This window comes from Amblyomma mixtum, chromosome 3, assembly GCF_055824585.1.
Source record: "Amblyomma mixtum isolate Tamu chromosome 3, ASM5582458v1, whole genome shotgun sequence".
NCBI classification, from domain to species: domain Eukaryota; kingdom Metazoa; phylum Arthropoda; class Arachnida; order Ixodida; family Ixodidae; genus Amblyomma; species Amblyomma mixtum.
Genome location: NC_143014.1, coordinates 191,379,159 through 191,401,673, shown reverse-complemented (window position 1 = coordinate 191,401,673; position 22,515 = coordinate 191,379,159). Strand labels below are relative to the sequence as shown.

The 22,515-nt window shown below is 49.6% G+C and overlaps 1 protein-coding gene across 3 annotated transcripts in view; it reads right to left on the bottom strand.

Moving 5' to 3' along the window:
- Positions 1-22,515, bottom strand: part of LOC149353063 (ileal sodium/bile acid cotransporter-like) — a 109,308-nt gene that overhangs the window by 48,429 nt on the left and 38,364 nt on the right. For all 3 annotated transcript variants that reach the window (XM_089582259.1, XM_089582260.1, XM_089582261.1), the window contains one exon: positions 9,863-10,068. In XM_089582259.1, coding sequence (XP_089438385.1) covers positions 9,863-10,068 — 206 coding nt within the window. The remainder of the gene's footprint in view (positions 1-9,862; positions 10,069-22,515) is intronic.

The window sequence follows — 22,515 nt, the reverse complement described above, 5'->3', positions numbered from 1 at the left end:
GTTACGCCTTATACCCCCCTGTGTAATGCTCTCCCAGCGGCTCAGGGTATCAAGATAAATAAATAAATAAAATGAGTAAAACAGTACGACGAAAATAATTAACCCTTTAACTCTCAAATCATAAAACATTTAAAGAAAAAAAAATGAATTTCCACATTATGACATTATGGGCCATGCGAGCATACATTGAAAACCCAATGTGAAAAAGTTAATAGCGTCGCTGAAATTTGAGAAATGAGTATGTAGCCAATTCTCGACAATGGGCATTTAGTCCACTTTGTGCAACTAGTCTGAGTTCTGTGGAGAGCCAACTCGAAGGCTTTTATCAATAACGGATGTCGTACGAGCAGTTCTCGCCTTGACAAAGGTGCAGATGGCATTTGCAGCTGCGGGAATCGATCTGGCGATGTCAGTTGCGATGCGATGGCAGTCAGTTCTTGTCTGTTGCACACTTTCTTTCCCACTTTTGCAAAGAAAAAACTCTGACTGTCGCTGGCTTTTGCCACTGTCCTCCCCGTCATCTTCGCTGCTGCCCATGTTCAATGGTTGATACTTACTGCACTTCCCGTACTAATACGTTCAGAGAGCTTAACTCATCATTGTCACGGTCACTCGTGCAGCAGATCAGACGCGAGAGAACAAGGAAGGTGATCCTTAAAGCACAAATATGACAGCTCTCCAGCGAAATAAGTTTAAATGCATTTACTATGGCAGATACTACGCGTCGCAAATCCCCAATGTCGCGAATTCGTGAAAAACCAGAAGTCACAAAATTCTTCCACAAAAAGAACCGTTTCAGGCGTCTTATTTCGAGAAAGGCAATCTTCAATGGCTCGGGGAGTACGAAAAATATTTCATTCAAAACATTTCTCCCTATTCTTCCCGCAAGGGTCCTCACAAAATGGAAGACGAAGAGTCGTTGAATGCTGGCCGAAAGTCGCACATTCGCGCCTCGTTTTCCGTCACGCAGCTTCCTTACAGTGGAGCCGAATATTTTGGTCAGAAAGAGCTGGCTACAGGGAGCATTACTGATATCAAAATTTGAATGCGAGCTCCACGAATACGAATGAGTGCCCGGCGTGTAATCGGCATATCGCAAATTCGCGACACTAGCTGGGCGGCGTTAAAGGGTCAAGGAGTAGGCCTATTAAGTTCAAGTAAACTCGGCTAATTCAGATCTCGAAAGAGAAATGAGAAAGCGAATACGAATTGGATGAAGAGCATCTGGCTGTCGCTCCCAAACCGCAGCTTACCCGCATCCCTGAACAAGAAAGTACATAAGCGATGCATCTTGCCAGCACTTATCTATAAAGACGAAACTTGAAGGCTAACAAAAAGACTAGATTTCGAGTTAAGAAAATTGCAGCTAGTGGTGGAAAGAAAAATGGCAGAAGTAACATTAACTGAAAGAAAGAGTGGCAGCCAGAATCAAAGAGCCAATGCGTACTGAAGCCATTTGAACTGAAATAAAAAAGAAGAAGTGGACAGTAGGCATGGACACACAGTGGGCAGAGCTGACAACCGGTGAGTGGTTCACCCCAGTGCCGGATTAGATACAGTAAAGATAGGGAAGAGGGAGTTTAGGACGGCCGAAAGTTATAAGGGTGGTGGAAGTTTGCCGTCTCTTGGAAGGTTGGAGTCATACTAACGCTGGGGGCAAAACGCGCGCTGTACGTGTACACAGGCTCCACGCAAGAGCGCGCTTAGTAACGGGCGACCGCTTGAAACTGTGAGAAAAAATGTAGGTTCATGAACATTTTCAAAAGCGGCCTGAAATATCGTCATCGCTCTCTGCAGAGTATCACGTGTGCGGTTCGAAAATGTGATTGAAATTTGATTTCGCATGCAGCGAATATTGGCAGAACGGCGAACAATGCTCTATTGAGCCTTTTACTGCGGCGGAGCTCCGATGCACGGTTTTAAACGGGGAGTGATGCGCTTTCCAATGCACAGTTTTCTCTTAAATAACAATATACTAGTGACACCACCCAGGAGCACGTCAAACGGGTTCCATTCAATAGGACACTATACACAGGTTCAGTGCTTGTCCGTCACTCCTAACTTTGGCACACAGAAAAGAATACGGAACGTTAATGCTGCTGTTCCTTGAGCGCAGAAAAGACGCACTTTCTGCGACATTCAAGATAATAGTCAGCCTGCTGTCCTTCAAAGTCTTCACTGAAGCGCTGCGCCGTTGCTAACCACACCGGACAGGATGGGGAGCTCGCAGTAGGACGCGTCCTCAAGATTCCGTGCAGCTGAAGTGGTCGTCAGAGAACACCACATGGCGGCGTTCCGCGTTCTTTTTGCTCCCAGTAGAGGATATTGTTGAGGACGAGGTTCGGGGTCGCGGCTCGACGGATCCACGGTCAGTACGACGCCCGTTCCCACCTCCAGGCCAAGGACAGGAATGCCGCTGAGCGACGGAGTTATAAGGTGGCGGAAGAAGACTTGAATTTATTTACATATTTACAACAGAAAATGCGACTGTGACTACATATTGACAAGAGTCCGGAACAGGAAGAAGTGTGTCAGCGACGGCTTTCGTCGCCGCGTTTTATGCGATCCGTCTTCCCTAGGTTCCCCAGGATGATGACGTCAACTCCAGGCTAGGAGAGGCCCGAAACCTTCACTCGCGCGCACAAACCTCCACCCCCGCACCTGTGGACACTCGTCACGCACGTCACGTCACGCGTTGAGCCGGGGAGACAAGGATGCCTTCGAGGTAAAGTTGATTCCAGGATGCAAGGTTCTCGGACGCGCCGAAGGTTCCCCGGGCTGCCAACACCTGTCCGTCAGAAGACATCACTCACAAAGGGTTGGAATGCGAGACCATGTCAAAGGGCGGAAGTGGGCCTTTGTCCCCTGAGGACGTTCTGGAATGTTGCGGAAGTCCCCCGCCAGCCCGCCGCGATGCTCGATACTCAGAAGAGCCACGGTGACGAGGGCCCTTGACATGTTTACTGCGAAATGGGAGAGGCAGTACGTGTCCACCTGGGCGCTTTGTGTCCAGCTTTTCTTGTGGGTCCTGCCCGGAGACGCAGAACAGTACGTCGCCCTTGCCTCGTGGTGAAGCCGGAACGACTTGAGGCAAGCGTCGCTGAGTTGACAGGGGTTTCTCGGAACCGTCCAGGCGACACGTGGGTGCTGGTTCCTTCCTGCTAACGCCGATCTTAACAATATATAGAACGCAAATGAAAACGCGAGCGGATCAAGACAGAAGAACAGCTTCCGCGTGGAGGCATTTGTTTTAATATAGTCGTTCCCAAAATATCGCGTCGCAGATCCACGGGCGAGGCCGACGAGTCGTGTGGTGAAGAGAGTTTTTCCTGCAGATATCGCCGCTCCGTTCTCTGCCGTGCAGCACGCGCGCGTACGCGCGGCGGCCAGCGTCCCTGCGATAGCGATGCCAAGAGCGCAACCGATGCCGCGCCGACGAGTGGACCGGAATATGCAAGTGTGGCCTCCGCTTCCTCTCGCTCTTTTGTAGCGTGCAGCGTGGCGCAGTGCCACCCGGTTTTGCGGTCCGTGCATCCGAGAAAAACCAAAGGGTTTTCCCTCCGCAAGAAAGCAACCTGTCCATATTCGGGGCGTACTGGACTTGTTCCAGTTCGCTCTGTATCGACGACGACGGACCGCGCGCCACATGATGGGCGGCTCCAACTCGTGCTGCCAACGTTGCCAGCAATCCGGAGTCGTTTATTAACGGCACCCGTGTTTCTCTAGGGAAAACAGCGATTTGGTGCAAGGCGGGGAAGATGTGCAGAGTGGTGCCTGTGTACATTAGGGACAGCCTTCGAGGTTATGTGACGCGAAATACAAAGGAAAAATAACGCGGCTTGAGGGCGGACGAATCAGTCTCGTGAAGCCAGCGCACCGTATGACTGCAGTGCTGAGGGCATTCGAACAATGCTTGAGACGAAAAGAGAACAGTGTGGGGCGGAGGGCACTAATTTTTTTATCATTTCGCCATGTTCCAGCGATAAGGGTCGCGCTAGGGTTAAGTAAAGAAACCGCGCCCTTCGGTGCAACTGTCATGCTGTAGCTATGTGACCGCTTATGTGTCGATCTCGTACCTCTAGGACTGTTTGAGAACGCTGCTTAATAATTAAACCTTCCCAGCCGCTAACCTGCGGAGCAAAAAAAAAAAAAATTGAAACAGTGTGATAAAATACCGCGAAGTGCCATTAGGCATAACTGTTGTCGAGAAAAAAAGGACACCACGCAAACGGCATCAGGAAAACGGTGCATCGTATTGCACGCAGCCTGAATGGATTTAATAGCGTCACTATAAGGTTGAGAAAAAAAAAAGAACATCGTGTTCACACCGATGCGTTTCTGCCTTCCCAGGGACCTTTGAAAAACTCGGGCAGCAAGTCGCAAGCAGACGAAAGCCAGGGGACACGAGGCGCACCTCGAGATCGAAGCCATCGGATCGGTCTGTAGTGCGCGAGTCCACATGGGGTCAGCGCCCTGAAGATCGGAGCACGCTGACAGGACCGGATACGCTATGGGAAGAGTGTATGCTTGTGTGAAAGCAGCAACAGGTGTGCGTGCAGATGCCAGCACTGTTCCTATATTGCGTCGAGGGCAACCCGCATCTTCATCGTTGCATAACATTAACACATCATTACAGGTGAAGGAAGGCAGCGCCACTGAACGCAAAGCATAGCGATGATTCCAGATGTCCCGCTCGGATGATTTCAACCTTGAGGGAGCAGGTTGTGGAAAGCTGCCTTTGTCCGTAACAGCGAGGGGCAGCTATGCGCGGTTGGAGAGGAAAATTAGCGCCAGATGAGGCAAGAGGTTGTAACCATGTTGGCTACTTTCCATGAGACATCTGCCAACCATTCGAAGGCCATTTGGTCGGTTCACCCACTTGAGTTCGACTGATGGGGGCCGCACGATCTTCGTGAGAAGCATGCAAAGCTTTGCCAGACTGGTTTCTTTTTGACCCTAAGGGTTGTCACGGCTCCTTTTCTCCTTTCCCTTGAGGCATGGATCCTGTACGAAAATTTTACGAGCTGTGCACAGTGGGATAATGTCGGTGGGCCCTTTAGGGACATACCGAAATCTATCCTGCCACCAGAGGCCCGTGTACTGTGCGATGTCAGTGCACGTTAAAGAACCCCAGGTGGTCGAAATTTCCGGAGCCCTCCACTACGGCGTCTCTCATAGGCTCAGTCGCTTTGGGACGTTAAACCCCAATAAACCTAAACCTATCCTGCCACCAAAAAGGACCATGGTGAGTGTCCGTCGGACTGGGCGAATTTTTTTCTAGCGCTATTTCACTCCGCCCGGCTCCTCTGTAACCATGTGCAACGATTTTGGATAAGTCATTAATTCATATAGCTTCCATCCTTAGCCGCATCAGTTTAGGAATATAATTTATTGTGAAGATCAGGGATAAAGACGAGTATAGTCCGAATCTTTGATTGGGTATGCTGGGGCTTGGTGTATCTCCGAATGTAATCGTATGGGTGGGTAATAAACTTAAATATAAGAATAAATGCATTGAGTTTCATCGAAATCTAGCGGCGTAACAACTTTTAGAACCTGTAGGAACCGCCGAATTCAGTCTGTGAAATTTCATCAGGCCCGCACTGAGAACACCGCAACCGAACTCAATTTTTAACCTACCTATACTAAATAAACAGCTCCAGGCGACCGTAGCGAGCAGGTGGTGATCAGAAGAGTTGCGTCATGGGAGTGGCACCACGTAGGAGAAGCTCGACGAGCAACAGCCACCATTAGAGAAGAGTAAAAGGCCAATATTACTCCACGTGCAAAGGGTAACAGTCGCAAAGTTGCACCAACTGACGCCAGTGCCAACTGACGTACCGGCCAGCCCCTAATTCCCTGTATAGCTCGGATCTGCATCTAGAAGGTAGCCGCTCCTCCTACGCACTCAGAGCCAATTGGTTTGGAAACACGCTTTGCCACTCAAAACTTTGCCGGCGAGGTGTTTGGATGCTTATTTTTCTTTATGCTGAAAGTATTCTTTCGTTACGGGAAGCTGGTCGGTCCCCCCTCCTACTCGCAGGGAAACGCGACAGACAGCACGTGGTCTTTCTTTTTGTGAAGGTGTGAGTAAATCACAGGGCCAGGAGCAGAAAGGCTCATTAAAAACAGCGAGTGGGACGCAGCTGACAGAAGAAGGAAAGCATCAAGAGCTCTTTTTATTACAGCAGTTTGTCTTCAGTTCAACGCCTCAGAATTCGCGGTTTCGTATGACAAAGGACAGTGATCTGAGACAGCGCTAAAATAGCGACCAGGTTGCTTTGTTTTTGATCTTCTAGCCGCAGTGCCTAATGAGATAAGCTGCAAAGCACGCTTTTTCGTGCGACGCCTAACGCGAGCTATACAGGCTGGTGTGCATTCTCTTGGTGCGTTAATAGAAATCATCAGAGCAGGGGCAAAAAATTCCCGCTACTTTACTCCAGCGGTCGCTGCCTTTCTGCTCGATATTGTCCGCCGGTGGCATGTTTCGCATTAGGCATTTTAACGACGGGACAATGTTCCCAGCACAGTTCGCGCGATCCCACCGAGTGTCTCTTCGCGTCATCTTTGACGACTCGGAGCGAGATCGGTTTGGAATCGACGCTGCCACTCAATAAGGCCACTGGGCGTGGCCAAGCCAGCATCATGTCACTCCGCCGCCTGACCTTCACGCGCGCCGGCTACATTTGCATGAACTATCAGGGGCTCGCCCGGCCCGCGTGTCTGCAGCCGCGGGCGTCATCGGCGCGGCCACTGAGTACGTCGAGCGAGATGGTTAACTGCCAGTGATCTGCGCGAAGCACAACGGCGCGCCGGAGTTCGAGTTAGTATGCGAGGCGGGTATACGCGCTGCTAAGAGCGGCCGTTCGCGTGATGCGATGAGCCGCGCTGTTCCGCGTATAACGGCGGTCCGTAGTGCGCGCCCCTGTATCGCTTCCTTGTCGGTACTGCTGCGCGAAACAGAAACGAGGCGCGCGCGGCGGAGCCGACGAGGTGCACGGCTCTCGCAGAGGTCAGTCAGCTTCTCCGGAGATTGTATCATCGCCGTTGAGCAACCAACGACGCCTGAGCGACGCTGCGTGAGCAAGCGCGCGCATTGGGACTACGTTGAGTGCGCCGTTATACGATGCTTTCTTTTTCACACGACGAGTCGAGAGCGCCTTCGAGAGTGGGGTTTTTCACGATCTTTCCTTTTATCTTTGCCTGATGGCAGTTGCGCGCTCGCCAACGGTACGAGAAGGTTTGAGACAAAATGGGAAATTATAGCGCATTCGAACGGCCGGAGGTGACGTCCGTTTGAGTGAGCTCTTAGCCATTATCCGTTCAGCAGAATGAAAAATGAAGAAATAAATTAACGCCCAATCGTGACCGCCACGAAAACTTTCCACTTTGCCACAGGCGGCAATGTAGCTGACGTGGTAATGAAGTTGGTATTTGCCGGATACAGTGTAAGCGCAGCATGGCTGAATTCGCAATACGCGCCGCTAAATACCTCGGCTCTTTGGTGCACGCATACCCAAAACAAATCTGGACAAAAAAAAAATTTTGAACTGGAAAGTGTTTACGAGCGCAGTTTTGTCATATATTGTAAGATTTCACTATAACAAGCAATGTATGCGCAGATCTCCCGTGAAAAGGTTCGCGGTTTTTTTTCTATTAAATTTTTTCTATCGTCAAAAGCGTTCCTCATTGTTTTTCTTTGGCAGTCTTGACTGCTCCATGCGAGCGATGGAAAAAGGTTAAAGAAAGATTTTGCTGCACATTGGAAGAATGGACCATTACTCTCAATATTTCTGTAACAGTACCTTACAATTTTCCAATATTCAGAATTTTTGCCCAAGAACGTTGAACATGGGTGTGCGCGAAAGAATCGACGCATGTGCACGCGGTATACGAATTTAATGCTTCACTTTCCCATCGTCTAAACGTGCAGTCTTTCGCAGTCGAATAATCTCGCGTAGTCCTCATGAGGGGTAACCACATTCAGCTTCTGCTTCTGCGTTGGCCTATATTTTGTTCCAGAAGCCTAACCGTGGCAACCAGCTTTTAACGGTGTTGGTGCATTTACCAAGGAACGTCCAGTACGTTGTACAGGAACGAAAATAAAAATGAAGAAAGAGGAGAAAAAGAAGCCTCAGCTTTGTCATAGAGATCCTTATTCCTCAACGTAAAACACAAGAACGAATCCGCAACGAACTGTGGCTGTAAGGGGGCGCGGTGACTGTTTGGGCAGGAGAGGGAAGGGGGCAGAAATACTGCTGAAGAAAAGATGAGAAGAATAGGAACGAAAAGGAAAGGGCGAAGAAAGGAGAAATGATGTATCTGCACTTTCTGCTACGAAGTGTGGAAAACAGTGCAGCTGCTTCCCTACAATGAGGCGATGCTAAATGGTCCTCGGTGCAGTTGCAGCCAATAAGCCTCGAACGAGCTCAATCTCAACCTCCCAAGTTGTGATGCAAGTTGCGAACACAGAGTATGGGCCAAATTTCAAATATCTAAAATAATTAATCTATCAGCATCTACAAGCTGTAAGCGCATTGTTTCTTAACAGAAATGAATGCTCAGCTGACTCCAGTGCATGTCTATCCGAGGTGCGTGCCGCCCTTGCCAAAATTAGAAAGCCCAGAGGGTTTTATTTAGGACCATGGTTTGTGATTCGTTATGCGTCGCCAGCGTTTCAAATATCTTGAAGGCGAGAGGGACTCAGGTCTTTGCCTCTCCGAGACTTAAAACTTTGGCGGATGCCACAACGACTCCACTACATGGCACAGAAGCAAACCTCTGGGGCTGCACGTGTACGTCACGAAATACCACAGTAATGTGATACACACAGTAACTGCCCAGCAACCAACTTCAGTGGATACTCAGAGCGTCCCTATTCCTACACAGCTCTTGTAAACGTTACTGCGTGGGAGCGCAGCCAGTACTCGCTACGGCACTTTGGTTGCAGAACCTATGCGTTTAGGAAAAAAAAGAAAACGCCGCAAAAGACAAGTGTGCATTACAATGCACGCGGGGTCTTACGTACGTGGCAGAAACACTGCAGAGGCTGGAGCAGGATCAGGTACTTCGTATGCAAAGGGATGCCGATGCTATCTGTCGAAACACTGCACACGAGCTTGAAGCCTCTGTTGTATGCGCAACACCGGTAGCGGGAGGTGCTTGATAGCAGCCAAGCGCACACTTGAGGCGTGTTTTAGGGCGCAGGCAAATTATCAAGGCCTTACCTTGCATATATCCTAGGAGATGTAGGGTTCTCGCAAGCCCACAGCTTGCAAGAACCTTAGAGGACAGGGTGCCTATATGCAGTAGAACACTTTCACGCGTGCAGTCGCAAGAGAGAGTCAATGGAGTCACCTGTGCTATTGGAAAGCGTGCAAAAAGTTCGGATTAAAAATATGAATTCATCCTGAAAAACCTAAAAACGGCTGAATATTGTTCACCGCGAAATGCGTCTAGCACAAAAGACGCGCTCAAGCACCGGCGACATACAGTCTGGGTAATGTGCTGAAGGTTAGAGGGCATGAGGGTACCTGTAACCTTGAGCACATTGCGAGAGAGATTGCGCTCGGTGAAAACGATCGCAGCACTTCTCATGCCACTAGGCCTCGGTATAGCGACAGCACCACAACAGAGCCGGCTGCCCTCTGCAGCCTTGCACACACTATATTCGATTCGAGTCAGTAACGTCCTCGTACAGTGCAACACCTAATTATTTTCGTGCTGTTTTCAAGGTGTCCGATTAAGGCAGGCTTGACCGAGAGCAACTTGCCGATAAAACACAACCGCCAACCGGCCTTTCGAATCCGCGTCGTGCTTGGACCTAGTTGGGCGCACGTCAGGTTTCGGAGGGGAGCCTCACCTGAGAGGCACGTCACCATCGACGAAGTAGGCGAACACGTTGGATACGGTGCCCCCGGGGCAGCAGGCCATGATGAGCATGCCGATGGCGTAGAGGCCGCTCAGCCGCATAGACGTCAGCAGGCCGAATGCAACCAGGGGCATCATCACGAACTGGCACAGCATGCCCACCGCCACACCGAACGGACGCCGCAGGTGCGCCCACAGCTGCGAGAAGGCAGAGCACCATGGGGACGGCTCCGTGTCATGATATATGCGCGCGGCTTATACGGCAGGGCAGGTGGCATGCAGCGGTCAAAATCATTGCGCAACGTGTTTGGCCGCGCAGTTTTTACATTTTAAACACCTTAGCCACTTGTAATATACCTGCAAACGAATGGATTTCGTTTCTCCCCCTTCGAACAGCAAAAAAATACCAAGAACGGGAAGCCTGGGTTCTGGTACAGATGTCGGTTATATGCACGAGGATAATCGAACTGACATATTCCTTCATTCCAAAGCACCACACTTAATACCGACTATGAGGCACGCTGAAGAAGGGAGTTTCATATTAATTTCAACTACTTGCAGCTCTTTAACACACACCAGAATCTCAGCAGATGACAGTTCTTGCATTTCGTCGCCATCGAAATGAAGCCGCCGCGGCCGGGATTCGGGCCCGCGACCAAGAGCCCAACAGCCGAATGCCAAAGCCATTTAGCCACATACGTACGGCTGAGACACTGTTCGGGGTAACTGAATAATATTTCTCCGTGTATCAACCTAAATTATTACAGGCTATTTCTTCGTGCGTTCCGGTCGTAACATTCGGCGTAAGGAGAACACATTATTCCATACGAAGTAGAAACGAACAGTGTAGCAATTGCCGTGCAATACTGGAAACTGTGAAGGTAGGTATAGCAGTGCTCACCGCCTGCTTAACGCCACTATTCCTCTCAACAGCTCTAAGTTCTGCGGTTATTAGTGCGAAAACACTGTTCCGATGCATACACCCGAGCAAGATCTTGCGATGTTTGGGGGTGTGTGCCATGTGAAAGACATAAATAAAAAATAAATCAAATAAACAACCGCGACTGAGATTCGGCGCAAACAGATCAGCCTCGCTGGCCACTGCGCGAAAGCACTACGCTATCGCCGCAGCGGAACACACCTCGTGTTAAACTGCAACACACACTCTCTCTCTGTGCATTCCACATTGTTTTCATCACTAACTAATATTACTGTAAAACTGATACTGCGCTTTGAGCAGTGTGGCGGTAGTGACAAAGAGATGTGCGCTGCATGCGTTGGCGTGGACAAAGCCGTGGCAGAAACGCGGCACTAGAGCAATACGCGTTGGAGTTGACAACACTGCTGCAGAAACGCGGCACTGGAGCAATACGCGTTGGAGTTGAAGACGCGCAAAACTGGCTTCCTAAGTCAGTGGACACCTCAATCGCGTTTTCAGGTAAGTACGTGGCGGTGGTGTCCACCTGCAGAAACTGTGCTTTCGCACAATATTTCGTGGTTAGCGATGCTAAACCGCCAGCCATTTTTTTTTTTGCTTGGTCTTCGTTGTAAATATTCTTTGAAAGCTCTCCTAAACCAAATACGTATATCGGCGTTGTGCTCTGTACGACTTATCATTCCTCTTAGTTTTCTCTTCTTACTTGACCTAGAAGAGAACCTTGCAAATGACTTTCAGCGGGGTTAAGTGCAACTGATACAGCCCCTGTGGCGTACTCGTTTGGGGTCGTCAGCTCGTCTCATTTTATCCGTAACCCCCTCGCTCCGCGCGAAGCGGCGACTGTTGCGCCTGAATCTCGCGGCCGCATGCATGTATGCGTTGGCGAGACCTCGCTTGGCTTGACCGGGCCGTCCCAGGTTACCACGTGCGCCGGAAAGAAGGCTGGGACCTTCACCGCTCTTCGGTCCAGCGCCGGCGAGAGCTCGGGGCTGCGCGACGCGGCTGCCGGCGGCGAGGACCGCGAACGCCGGCGGCGCCGTTTGCTCGTCGGGCGAGAGGGGTTCGAAGGCCGAGGTGTCGGAGAGCTCTCGTCGTCAGCCGCTCGCGGCCCACCTCTCGCAGCGTGGTGAAAGCCCGACAGGACGGGGGCATCTTGTCGAGCGTGCATGCCGCGGGCGTTGCGAAAACGCGCAGTGCCGCCGGCCGATGCGCGCACTGCGTTTCACAAGGAGCGTAGTGGCTGTGGGGCCGAAGAGCGGCAGGCCTCATCGGCGGAGGGGACGAGGCCTTGCGAGGAGCCCTGTCTCCCGGCGAGCACAATGCGGTCGCTTTCGACGTAGCTTCGTGATGAGTGTGCTCGCGTGAGTGTGCGCGTGTATGGCATCGCATTCTGCTCGCCAGAAATTATTACTGCGCCTGCGTCACGAGTGAGAGGCGTACGCTCGCACCTGCGCAAGGTACCGACGCATATACCAGGTGTCCCAGCTAAATGTAACCAAGCTTTTAAAAAACACGGGATGTCCTAGCCGTCTGAAACCAAATGAGGGTTGTTTAGAGTCGCGTGACCTAGTCTGCAGTATTTTTTTCGTTCTTCAAGGTTGACTAATTAGTTAAGCTTAATTAACTAACTTTTTAATTATTGACTTGAGGAACAAAGTGTGAATGGAAAAGTTGTAGATCGCTTTGAGAAACAGCTTACTGAGACACCTGCAGCAAAGTAATATTTACGTAAAGCAGTTTTTTTACCTGCCTTTAACCATAACCCGCACAATATGAAAAAGCTTCCACATGACAACTGTGCCACTTCAACGTCCCAAGACGCGCCTTAAAGAATAAAATCCGTTTTCTCTGAAGTCCTCTCCTCAATGAGACTTTGGGTGCACATTGGGGCAGAGAAGTGAGCGAGCAGCTGGTCACGTGATAACTTTCTTTTAAGGCCAATAAATGAAGCTACGTAAATCGTGACTTGACGGAAACAGCACTACGAGCGGTTTTTCGAGGCGATCTAAAACTTTTTCATTGACACTTTCTTCCTGAGGTCAATAATTAAAAGGTAGCTAATTAAACTTAACTAATTAATGAACTTTGAAGAGCGAAAAAAATACTCAAGACTACGCCACGCGACTATGAACAACCCTCAGTTGGTTTCACTGGACTAGGACATTTCGCCTTTTTTAAAAGTTTGGTTACCTTTAGCTGGGACACCCGGTATATATGGGGGCGCGCAGCCATCCGCCGAATGCTGATTTAAGAGCAACTCTTAGAGAAGGCTTTTGGAAGTGACGATTTGTCGAAATCTGGCAATCAGCTTCTCTGCAAGGCTTGTTTTCCAACCAAAAGATACCTAACCCAGACGACACACTAGCATTCTTCGTGGAAAGGGAAACTCCGGACGGTCGCGCGCTGCATGCTGCGAATGCTAGGCAGGAAAAGGAGGGAGGTCGGCCATTGTCGTAGGGCTGTGTGTTGTTCGTTGTTCGGGCTACAATGCGGAGGGGTGAAAGCAGGAAGTTGGAGAGACGGTGCGGGGTCAGTCTATATTGTTCAGCTGAAATTTTTACAAAAGTTTTGCATAAGGTAACTCACTCATCACGGCACGGGAACAAAGGGCCGTCGATTCCAATTTTCTGCCTAGCCTCTGCTGCAGTGGCACAGAAGACTGACCGCGATCCCGCACTCGACCTTGTAAGCCGCCACGGTGGCTCAGTGGTTACGGTGCTCGGCTGCTAACCCGAAAGACGCGGGTTCGATCCTGGCCGCGGCGGTCGCATTTCGGTGGAGGCGAAATGCTAGACGGGCCCGAGTACTGTGCGATGTCAGTGGACGTTAAAGAACCCCAGGTGGGCGAAATTATCCGGAGCCCTCCACTACGGCGTCCCTCATAGCATCAGTCGCTTTGGGGCATTCAATCCCATAAAACCAAAACCTATTCTATCTTGTACGATTGTACCCTTTCGACACCTCTCTCGGAGCCATTACTCACATGGGGGAACTTGAATCTCTTCGTTTCCACAACGAATGCGAGCGTGTCGCCTGAGAACTAGACATTTCGGTTGGAAAGCAAGCCTCGCGGGGAAGCTGACTTAAGATTTCCTCAAAGGGTCCATCGGTCGAGCGGTTTAAAGGAGGGGGTGGCTGCCCCATATGCAACATGCATTTTCGGAACTTCATTCCCAGGTAAAAGAAGGGTCATTGCGTTCCAGAGGAAATTTCTTGCGCAGGGGGGAAGGAGGGGGGGGGGGGGGGGAGGAGGAGGAGAGGGCGAGGCCAGACAGCACGTTAAAACGGCCAATCGCGTTCTTCCGCTTCTTTTTATGCCTCAGCTTTCGAGTGTGCATTCGTTGTGGGCAGCAAGGACCGATTTAATGTGTTGGGAGTGGAGGTAGGAACCCCCTTAAACTCGTCCCCGCTTATCCACTACTTAGGCGGAATCGCATGTGAGGCATGGAAAGAAAAAAAAAGAACAGCAGAAGAGCTGGATTTGCCGTTTTAGTTTGTCTGAGCCAAAGCTTTATTAATAATTCATTGCCGGCTTACGGTATGCGCCGAGTTACGTAGCGAGAGTGGGATACCTCAAGAGGAATGTTCTCGCGGTATTGGCTTCATACAGTATATATCAGAAACTATCGCTGCTTTTGGGCGCAGCCGTCAAGGCACACAAGGCTGAGTCAAGTGGCTGCTCGCACAGTATATGTATATGCTTCCTTGCAACATCGTCAGTGCTGTTGACGCGGCGCACCTCGCGCGATGCGTGCAGCCATGCACCTAGGCATCAGCAAGCATAGATGCATTAGGTGTCAATCACCTCGTGACGGCCAGAGAAAAGTACAGCATTCATCGTATTCGGATACATTTAAAGAATCCAATCGCCACGGTGCGGTAAAGTTACCTATTTTGCTACTCTTTCCTTCTCAAGTGTCCAGTCTTTCTGCGCAAATTAGCACTACAACTACATGTCTACCTGCACGCAGTGCTTCGAGAATTTATGGACAAAAGGTGACCAAACAAAATTTGAGCAAGTTGCCCTTACAAATGTAGGACGAAATACGCGGATGATGAATGCCGTTGCGTCCTCAAGCCAACACAGCAAAAGCCGCAAAGGTGTGCCGGTGCGACGCAGCTGTGAAGCAGTACGCTACGGAGGCAAGTAAGCCACGTTAGATGCCAGACAATGTTTGCCCGCCACTGCAGCCGCACAGGCATACACGCCGCATAGATTCGAGCGCCATACCTTTAACGGTGGTATTATGTGTAATTTATTTTTTCCTGTCGCATTCTTACCGTGTATTCTCGTCGCTTAGTAGTTAGCCACGAGTTCGCCATCACCATCACAGCAACCATTACCAAGCTCGTTATGCACTCCGTCATCATTTCGTCAATCATTTCGCAAACCAGCTATCGATGATCCCAGGCCGTACCGTTGAAACAAGCGACCGTCAGGACGGGCGCTTACCCGTCTCAACCCCTTCACGTGCCTCGGCATAAACTTTGACGCAAGGTCGTCCATTCACGTGCACTCCCACAGCGTCGTCACGCCATTTTTTCCTCCTTCAGGACGCCGTGCACGTTGACACGCAGTGGCGCAACCCGGAGATCACCGGCCGCAACTGGCCACGCGAGTGTTAGAGGCCGCATACAGGGCCAGTCGGAAACGGCGCCGGCCCGAATTCGTCTTCGGCGTCGACCAGAGCCGTGTCTCCACGGTGGGCCGACCCGCTCAGCGCGAACGATGGAGCTGCCGCACAAGCGGAATGCGAATGTCCAGGCGAGGCCAAGCGTCAATCCTAGCGTGCAGCCGCTCTCGTGAAGCATCACGTGAGCGCGTTCGGAGGCGAAGCACGCGGGGTTAAGAAACGTCGCGCACAGGTGGCAGTGTGGTACATCCGCGCGCGGCTATGCGACGCTATTGAAGTGCAAATTGAGGGTTCCGTCCTTGCCGAGCGCCACCGACGGTGCCTATACTGCAGCGACTCAACACCGATAGAAGCGATAGGCGAGCTCGTCACGGTCTGAATGAGCATAAGGACGGCACGACTGAGCGGGTATTGTTTTAGCTGAAACGGCGAAGGCGGCGGATAAGACCTCGAACGACGGCGTCGTTCGACACCGTGCGCCGAGAAAGCGGCGTGCTTTGGCATAACTCAGACCGCCCGCGGAGCTTCTTCACGGAGCACACTCGCTGCTATTCGCATGTCGCTGTCGAAGTACGCGTGGTTAATAAATCAAATGACACGCTCATGAAATAGCCACTGCTTGGCCGCCTCGCCAAGAGTTCCAAGAAGCTCCTTGAGGGGAGGACCGCTATGAAGCTACAAATGAAAGAAAATTTGTTTAATGAGCAGTTAGGATTATAAATTTTATTTCATCTTACATAGCATGTTTTATTTGCCTGATCACACAGTGTAAAGAAAACCCAAAGGTTTGCTTCAACCCCACTGCAGTGGCTCAGTGGTTACGGCACTCGGCTGCTGACTCGAAAGTCGCGGGTTCAATCCCGGTCGCGGTGGTCGAATTTCGATGGAGGCGAGGCCCGTGTACTGTGCGATGTCAGTGCACGTTAAAGAACCGCAGGTGGTCGAAATTTCCGGAGCCCTTCACTACGGCGTCCCTCATGGCCTGAGTTGCATTGGGACGTTAAATCCAAATAAACCAGATGTTTACTTCAATTTAGGATGTAATTTATTGCACAAGAAAGCATTAAGATTGCCAGTCGTGTTACAGTGATAAGTAAACACTCAAATGCCAAATTAAGGAAAGCTTTGGCATTTATGTAGCTATTTGCATGCCCTCTACAGTGTACTGTGAACTAGGGTAAACGTAATGTGATGAATACTAGAGACGTAACTTCTGAAAAACTGCACAAACTGAAAAAAAAAGAAACCTAGACTGGTCACACCAATTCAACGATGATCTAATGTGTACATAATTTCGCATCAATTTATTTATCTCTGTTCATTGCATGAATCCATATGTAAGAAATGAGTGCAGAAAAATTCATTTCAAAATAATCATTTAGAAAAAAGTTGTCAGTGTTTACGTAGCACGATGTTGAGCAAAATTAGGTGTTAAAAAAAAAGTCTTGGTAAAGCTCGCAAACAATGTCCAAGATACGAAAATCATTAAGTACAGGCCTAAAATGTATGTACAAGACTTATAGCTGGGGAACTATTGAGACACAGTGAGGTCTCTCTTACTCGTTTTATGTCATTAACTGATAAACACCAAGCTATTTGTGTCGACTGGTAATTTTTCGCAATGCAATCCCTCGTGGTTAATACGCAGGTTATATGCCAGCAAAGGCGTCAGGGTATCTATGTAGATTCTAGTTCTAATACTGAAGTGACAGACAGCCTTATGTAAGTTGGGAGACCCCAGGTAGATAAGTTCATTGAAGCCCATATTTGCATGCCGTGTGCCGTGTAGACACTTAGAGAGAAGCTCACTTTAAACAGAAGCACATTTGAGCACATATCACTCAATAGAGTGTTGACATTGCTAACCACCTTGTTTGGAAGGTCACTTTTGTGTGCACAGCTCCTTTGACCGAGTGCTTCAAATCTCTCGAACCCCCGCCAGCTATCCGACCCAAGTGGCAAAGGACGTGCCTTAGAGACTGTGTAGAGTTGCAGTGAAAGCGACTGGTTGGTTTGGTTTGCGTAATTTTTGAAAGGGTCCCCCCTCGTTAGTTCGTATGACGATGCCGTAGTAGTTATGTAGCCGATGAATCAGGGGATCAGCCAACTTTCCTTTCCTACTGAGTCTACGTACTGTCTTCAAGCGTCACACATTGCTCTTGTGGCCGCTCTTCGGTTATTCATGTACAGGTGCACCAAAAGTAAAACGGAGCACGCGAGCGGTGGCCGAACTGGGAAAAACTGCATGCCAGTGCGCTCTGTCAGCAGATGCACAGCAGAGAGCGAGGGTGCATCGGCACATCCGGCTGACCCACCTCGATGTCTGATGCGCGACTTATCGCCGGCACGAGCGAAGCCGCGCCGCTACCATCACTGCTCGCCAAGGGCGCTTGCAATGCTTCCAGCAAGGGTTGTTTATTGTTTGCCCGCATCGTGCAGGAAAGCTTGCCTTCGGCGGCGTGCGCTTTCTCCTTTGTCAGGAATGCCACTATTTTCAGTCTGCGTCACCGCCGTGGTTTGCGCTTTACCTCGCGGCGAGTTGGTTTGGCAAGTGCGGTTGAAATTTCGCTTGGCTCCAGGGAACGCACGAAGAAAGAATAGCATGCATGTATTGGCTGCGTTGTATTTGTGACATAAATACATACTCAAAATATAACCGATCGAGGACGACTCAAGGAGAGACAACCTTATTTTCTATGGAGATCTGTGGAGAAAATAAGGTTGTCTCTCCTTGAGTCGTCCTCGATCGGTTATATTTTGAGTATGTATTTATGTCAAAAATACAACGCAGCCAATACATGCATGTTATTCTTTCTTCGTGCGTTCCCTGGAGCCAAGCAAAATTTCAACCGCACTTGCCAAACCAACTCGACTCGAAGTTAAGCGCAAACCACGGCGGTCACGCAGACTGAAAATGGTGGCATTCCTGACGAAGCAGAAAGCGCACGCCGCCGAAGGCAAGCTTTCCTGCTCGATGCGGGCAAACAATAAACCCTTGCTTGAAGCTTTGCAAGTGCTTCTGGCGATCAGTGATGGTAGCAGCGTCGCCTCGCTGATGTCGGCAATAAAGCGAGCTTACATCATTTTTTCAACCATTTTTTTAACGAAAAAGAAATACCTCAACAGAATACAGCTCTTATCTTGCTTTTCCGTGCAAAGGAAATTGCGTACTTTACTGGCGCTTCCGTCGTCTCGAAGCAAGTGCCCAGAGGGCCTCTGACCCTCACACGCAGCCGCAGCATAGCCCACTGCGCTATATGTCAGTCAGTACGCTTAGAAAACCAAGCAAATTCTGCTCCACGTTCCTAAGGGAAAAACCGGAGAAAGGGCGGCGAACTGCATGCTCCGCAATGACGCCACAAGCTATGCCGCAACCGGCCTGGCAGGTCGACGTCGTTGCCAGAAACGCGGCTCCCGCAGTGCAAGGGCCTATACGTTGACTCGCGAGCACGCACGGAAATCTGCATAAGTACTACAAAACGAGCCGAAATAGAACGGGAAAGTGCGCGGTGACGTCATGCGTGGCACGTCAACGTCGAGCGTCTCCCCCAGCGACGGACTCGAAAGCCGCTCACAGAGAGGGAAGAGAGCTGCGGGCTCGCGGTTCGCTGACCAGTTTCGCTCGCATACACCTATGCGCGCGGATGCTGACGATGGGAGGAACCTTCCTCGAACTGCGCCCAACGTTGTCAATAAGGGACGCGCATGCACATACAGCTACAACGCTAGATGTCAAGCGGAACGAAATTTGAACCATTCAGGGTATGCGTTCGAAGAAGTAATAGAGAAGCAATGTAAGCTGCGCTCGAATGTCGAAACTTGCAAGCACAAAACGCGCAAACTAGCAGCGATAAATGGGTAGCGGGGCTGAAGCAACCCGGCGTAAAAAAACCCTCCCCGCAGACACCTTTTGTATTTTATGTCTTTCGTCCTCCCTCTTCGGCATCATTTGCCTATAATCGACGGAACTTGAGGGCAACGTGGCTCTCTGCCGAGCGCTTTGGAAGTGCACGTGCTTATGCGCTGCTGTTGCACTGTAAAGGCTTAATTATTGCTACCCACAGCCGTTGGTCTACAACTTGGGTCTCACAGCAGTGGGAATAACTGTTTCAAACTGTCAATGCTTATTTTATTATTTTTGCGTAATTACTGCCCGTGTCTAATTACTCAAAGAAATGACAGCCTGCAAAAGTGGTTTGCACGAAGTACCACTAGAAACTAAGCAGAAAAAGTTCACCGTGTACTATCCTTGGATGTAGGAGAAAGCCACTTATGCGCTGTAATCTTTCACTTTAGACCCGCCGCAGTGGCTCAGTGACTTTGGCGTTCGGCTGCTTATCCCAAGGTCGCAGGTTCAATTCCGGCCGCGGCGGCCGTATTTCGAAAAAACAAAAACGCCCGTGTGCTGTGGGATGTCAGCGCACGTTAAAGAACCGCAGGCGGTGTAAATTAATCCGAAGTGCACCACTACGGCGTCCTTCATGGCCAATGTGTCGCTTCGGGGCGTTAAACTCCACATACCGCTCTCTTATTTTAAAGGGAAGCGCTTGTGTGTCCTCGTTCTTCGTCGTGTGTCCAGCTGGTTGGCGCTGGTATTTATATGCTATGGATCACCAACTAGCCCGCACTCTTACCCTACAGAATTTAAAGGGAAGCTGAGGATAACAGCATCCAGTTATCGTTCTCAGTAAAAATGGAATCTCCGGCTCTTCCTGACTGTATTGACGTTTGTCCGGTAGCAAAAGACGCATTTATCGTCGACAAAATTGAGTTAAAGATCTTCCCGCCACTGGATTCAAATTCGTGACATCCTTACCGAAAAGGACGGGCTGCAACCATTTTGAAGTGAATGCCGGTGTGGCGTAGCCTCTGGGATCCGCACTCAGAAATTGTGTCGACGCACTCATGTTACTTGCCAAATCGGCCGGTGGTGGCGACCCCTGTATTTCGTTTCTTGGACTTTAATAGCTTTAAAAAACTCCGTTTTCGGTGCGAGTGGTGACTTCGTGACTGAACGCGGTACCCTGTCGATACAGGTTAGCTTCAATTTGTCGTCAGCATCTCTTTAATTGACCTCGTATACATGAATAATGCTCTTGTTCTAACGAACGTCTGTTTCAATTTTTTTTTAAATTTTGACACCGAATCATTATTTCATTGCCGAGACCATGGCATCAACGTCCACTTCGTGTTACGTCGCAAAACTGAAGAAAAAAAAAATAGATTGAACGAATTTTGTTTTGATCTTTGCGGAAAACAAGCCGGTCTTCGTCAGCGTAAAACAGCTGCAACGTCAGGACATCTCCTGTATACTTTTTTTTTTTGTCCGCACAACTTGGCATCGACGAGGAGATCGAACGGCTGAGCTCATTATAAAAAAAAAGGAATACGAAAACACAACGAAACTTTTCCCCAGAGAAGCGAGCCGTTCAAGTGTGCATGATCTACATACAGGAGCAATCCTGTTTTCAGCGGCGGCAGCTCACTGCACCGTGTAATTAATGAACCTGTCCTGGCAAACAACCCCCTCATCCGTGTCTGTTCTTTATTATTCAGGGTGCTGCGGTCGCCCGTGAAATGAATGTCAAATGCTCGCTTGTCCGGGCTACCTTGTGCTTTATTTCTTCACGTCGAATCTGTATACATGCTCAGAAAAGGACAGAGACTTTTTTTGAAATGCGCGCTGTACCATACCACAGCATAGCACGTAGAGGAGAGTGATTGCGCTATAGTTGTTTATCCAGAAAGTACAGAGCACGGATACATTATCATTATAGGTTGGGTGCCTCGTTTCAGTTTTTGTTTAATCACATTCTACCTGCTTCTGGAATAGTTTTGATAGGTGAGAGCTTAATGCCCACTCAAACGACAACAGCTGTCTTCGACTTGACGCCGTGCCTTGAAAACCTTACTCATGTTTTTTATTTGTCTGCGCAAATCACCTTGAGCTTTCGAACAGTGAATGCGTATTCTCAAGGGAGAGGGCCAGTGATAAATAGGAAGGCCGGGAGTTTAGCCGGAAGACTTTTGACTGAAGAACGCAAGTATATTTTATTTACTTATTTTATTTTCGGCATACTGCCAACCCTGAAGGGGTTGTTACAGGAGTGGGTTGGAAGAGGTAAATGATTTATACAGCTCTAAATGTGGCTGTTATGTTGGAGCCACTGCCAAAATATGGAGGCAGTGACACAATACAAATGCTAATGTACAATCAGCCGTCGCGGTGGCTCAGTGGGTGCTCGGCTGCTGACCCGAAAGACGAGGGTTCGATCCAAGCCGCGGCGGTTGCATTTCGATGGAGGCGAAATTCTAGAGGCCCGCGGGCTGTGCGATGTCGGTGCACGTTAAAGAACCTCAGGTGGTCGAAATTTCCGGAGCCCTTCACTGCGGCGTCCCTCATAGCCTCCTGAGTCGCTTTGGGACATTAAAACACATAAAATCAAACCGAAATAATGTACAATAATCATCAGCAATGCATAAAAGAAAGAGCTGCCTTCTCGGCAAGAGCTACAAATTTTCCGAACGTTGGCTGCGCGGTAACGCATGGTTCTAGAGCCTTCCATTCGCGTACAGTCTGCCGAAAATAAGAATGCCAAAATGAGTTGTTAGTGCAGGAGAATTCCTGCAGCTTATTTGGGTGCATATGTCTGGCTTCTCTTGTGCATTTCCTGTTTATAAAATTCAGAGTTTAGTTTGAACGAGTTGTGGAGCAGTGGTAAGGAAATTTTGATCGTTGCAGCTTTGCTCGACTGGTCAACGTATGGAGACCTGCATGGTGTAAAAGTTCAGTACTTGAGTCAGTGCGATTGTATCGGTTAGCGGTGATTCTATTGTCTTTTTCTGGACCATTTAGAGCGTGTAGATATTATCTTTCGTGAGCGGGAAACATACACTATTCTCATATTCCAAAGTCGGTCGGGTAAGTGTCCCATAAGCAAGGAGTTTCGTCTCAAGGTTCGGCTGTCGCAAGGCTCTTTTAAGAAAGAACAGCTTGTGCATTGATGTACTGGTTACTTTCTGCATTTGCGCTGTCCAGGTCAGATCAGGGAAAATTATTATTCCCAGATATTG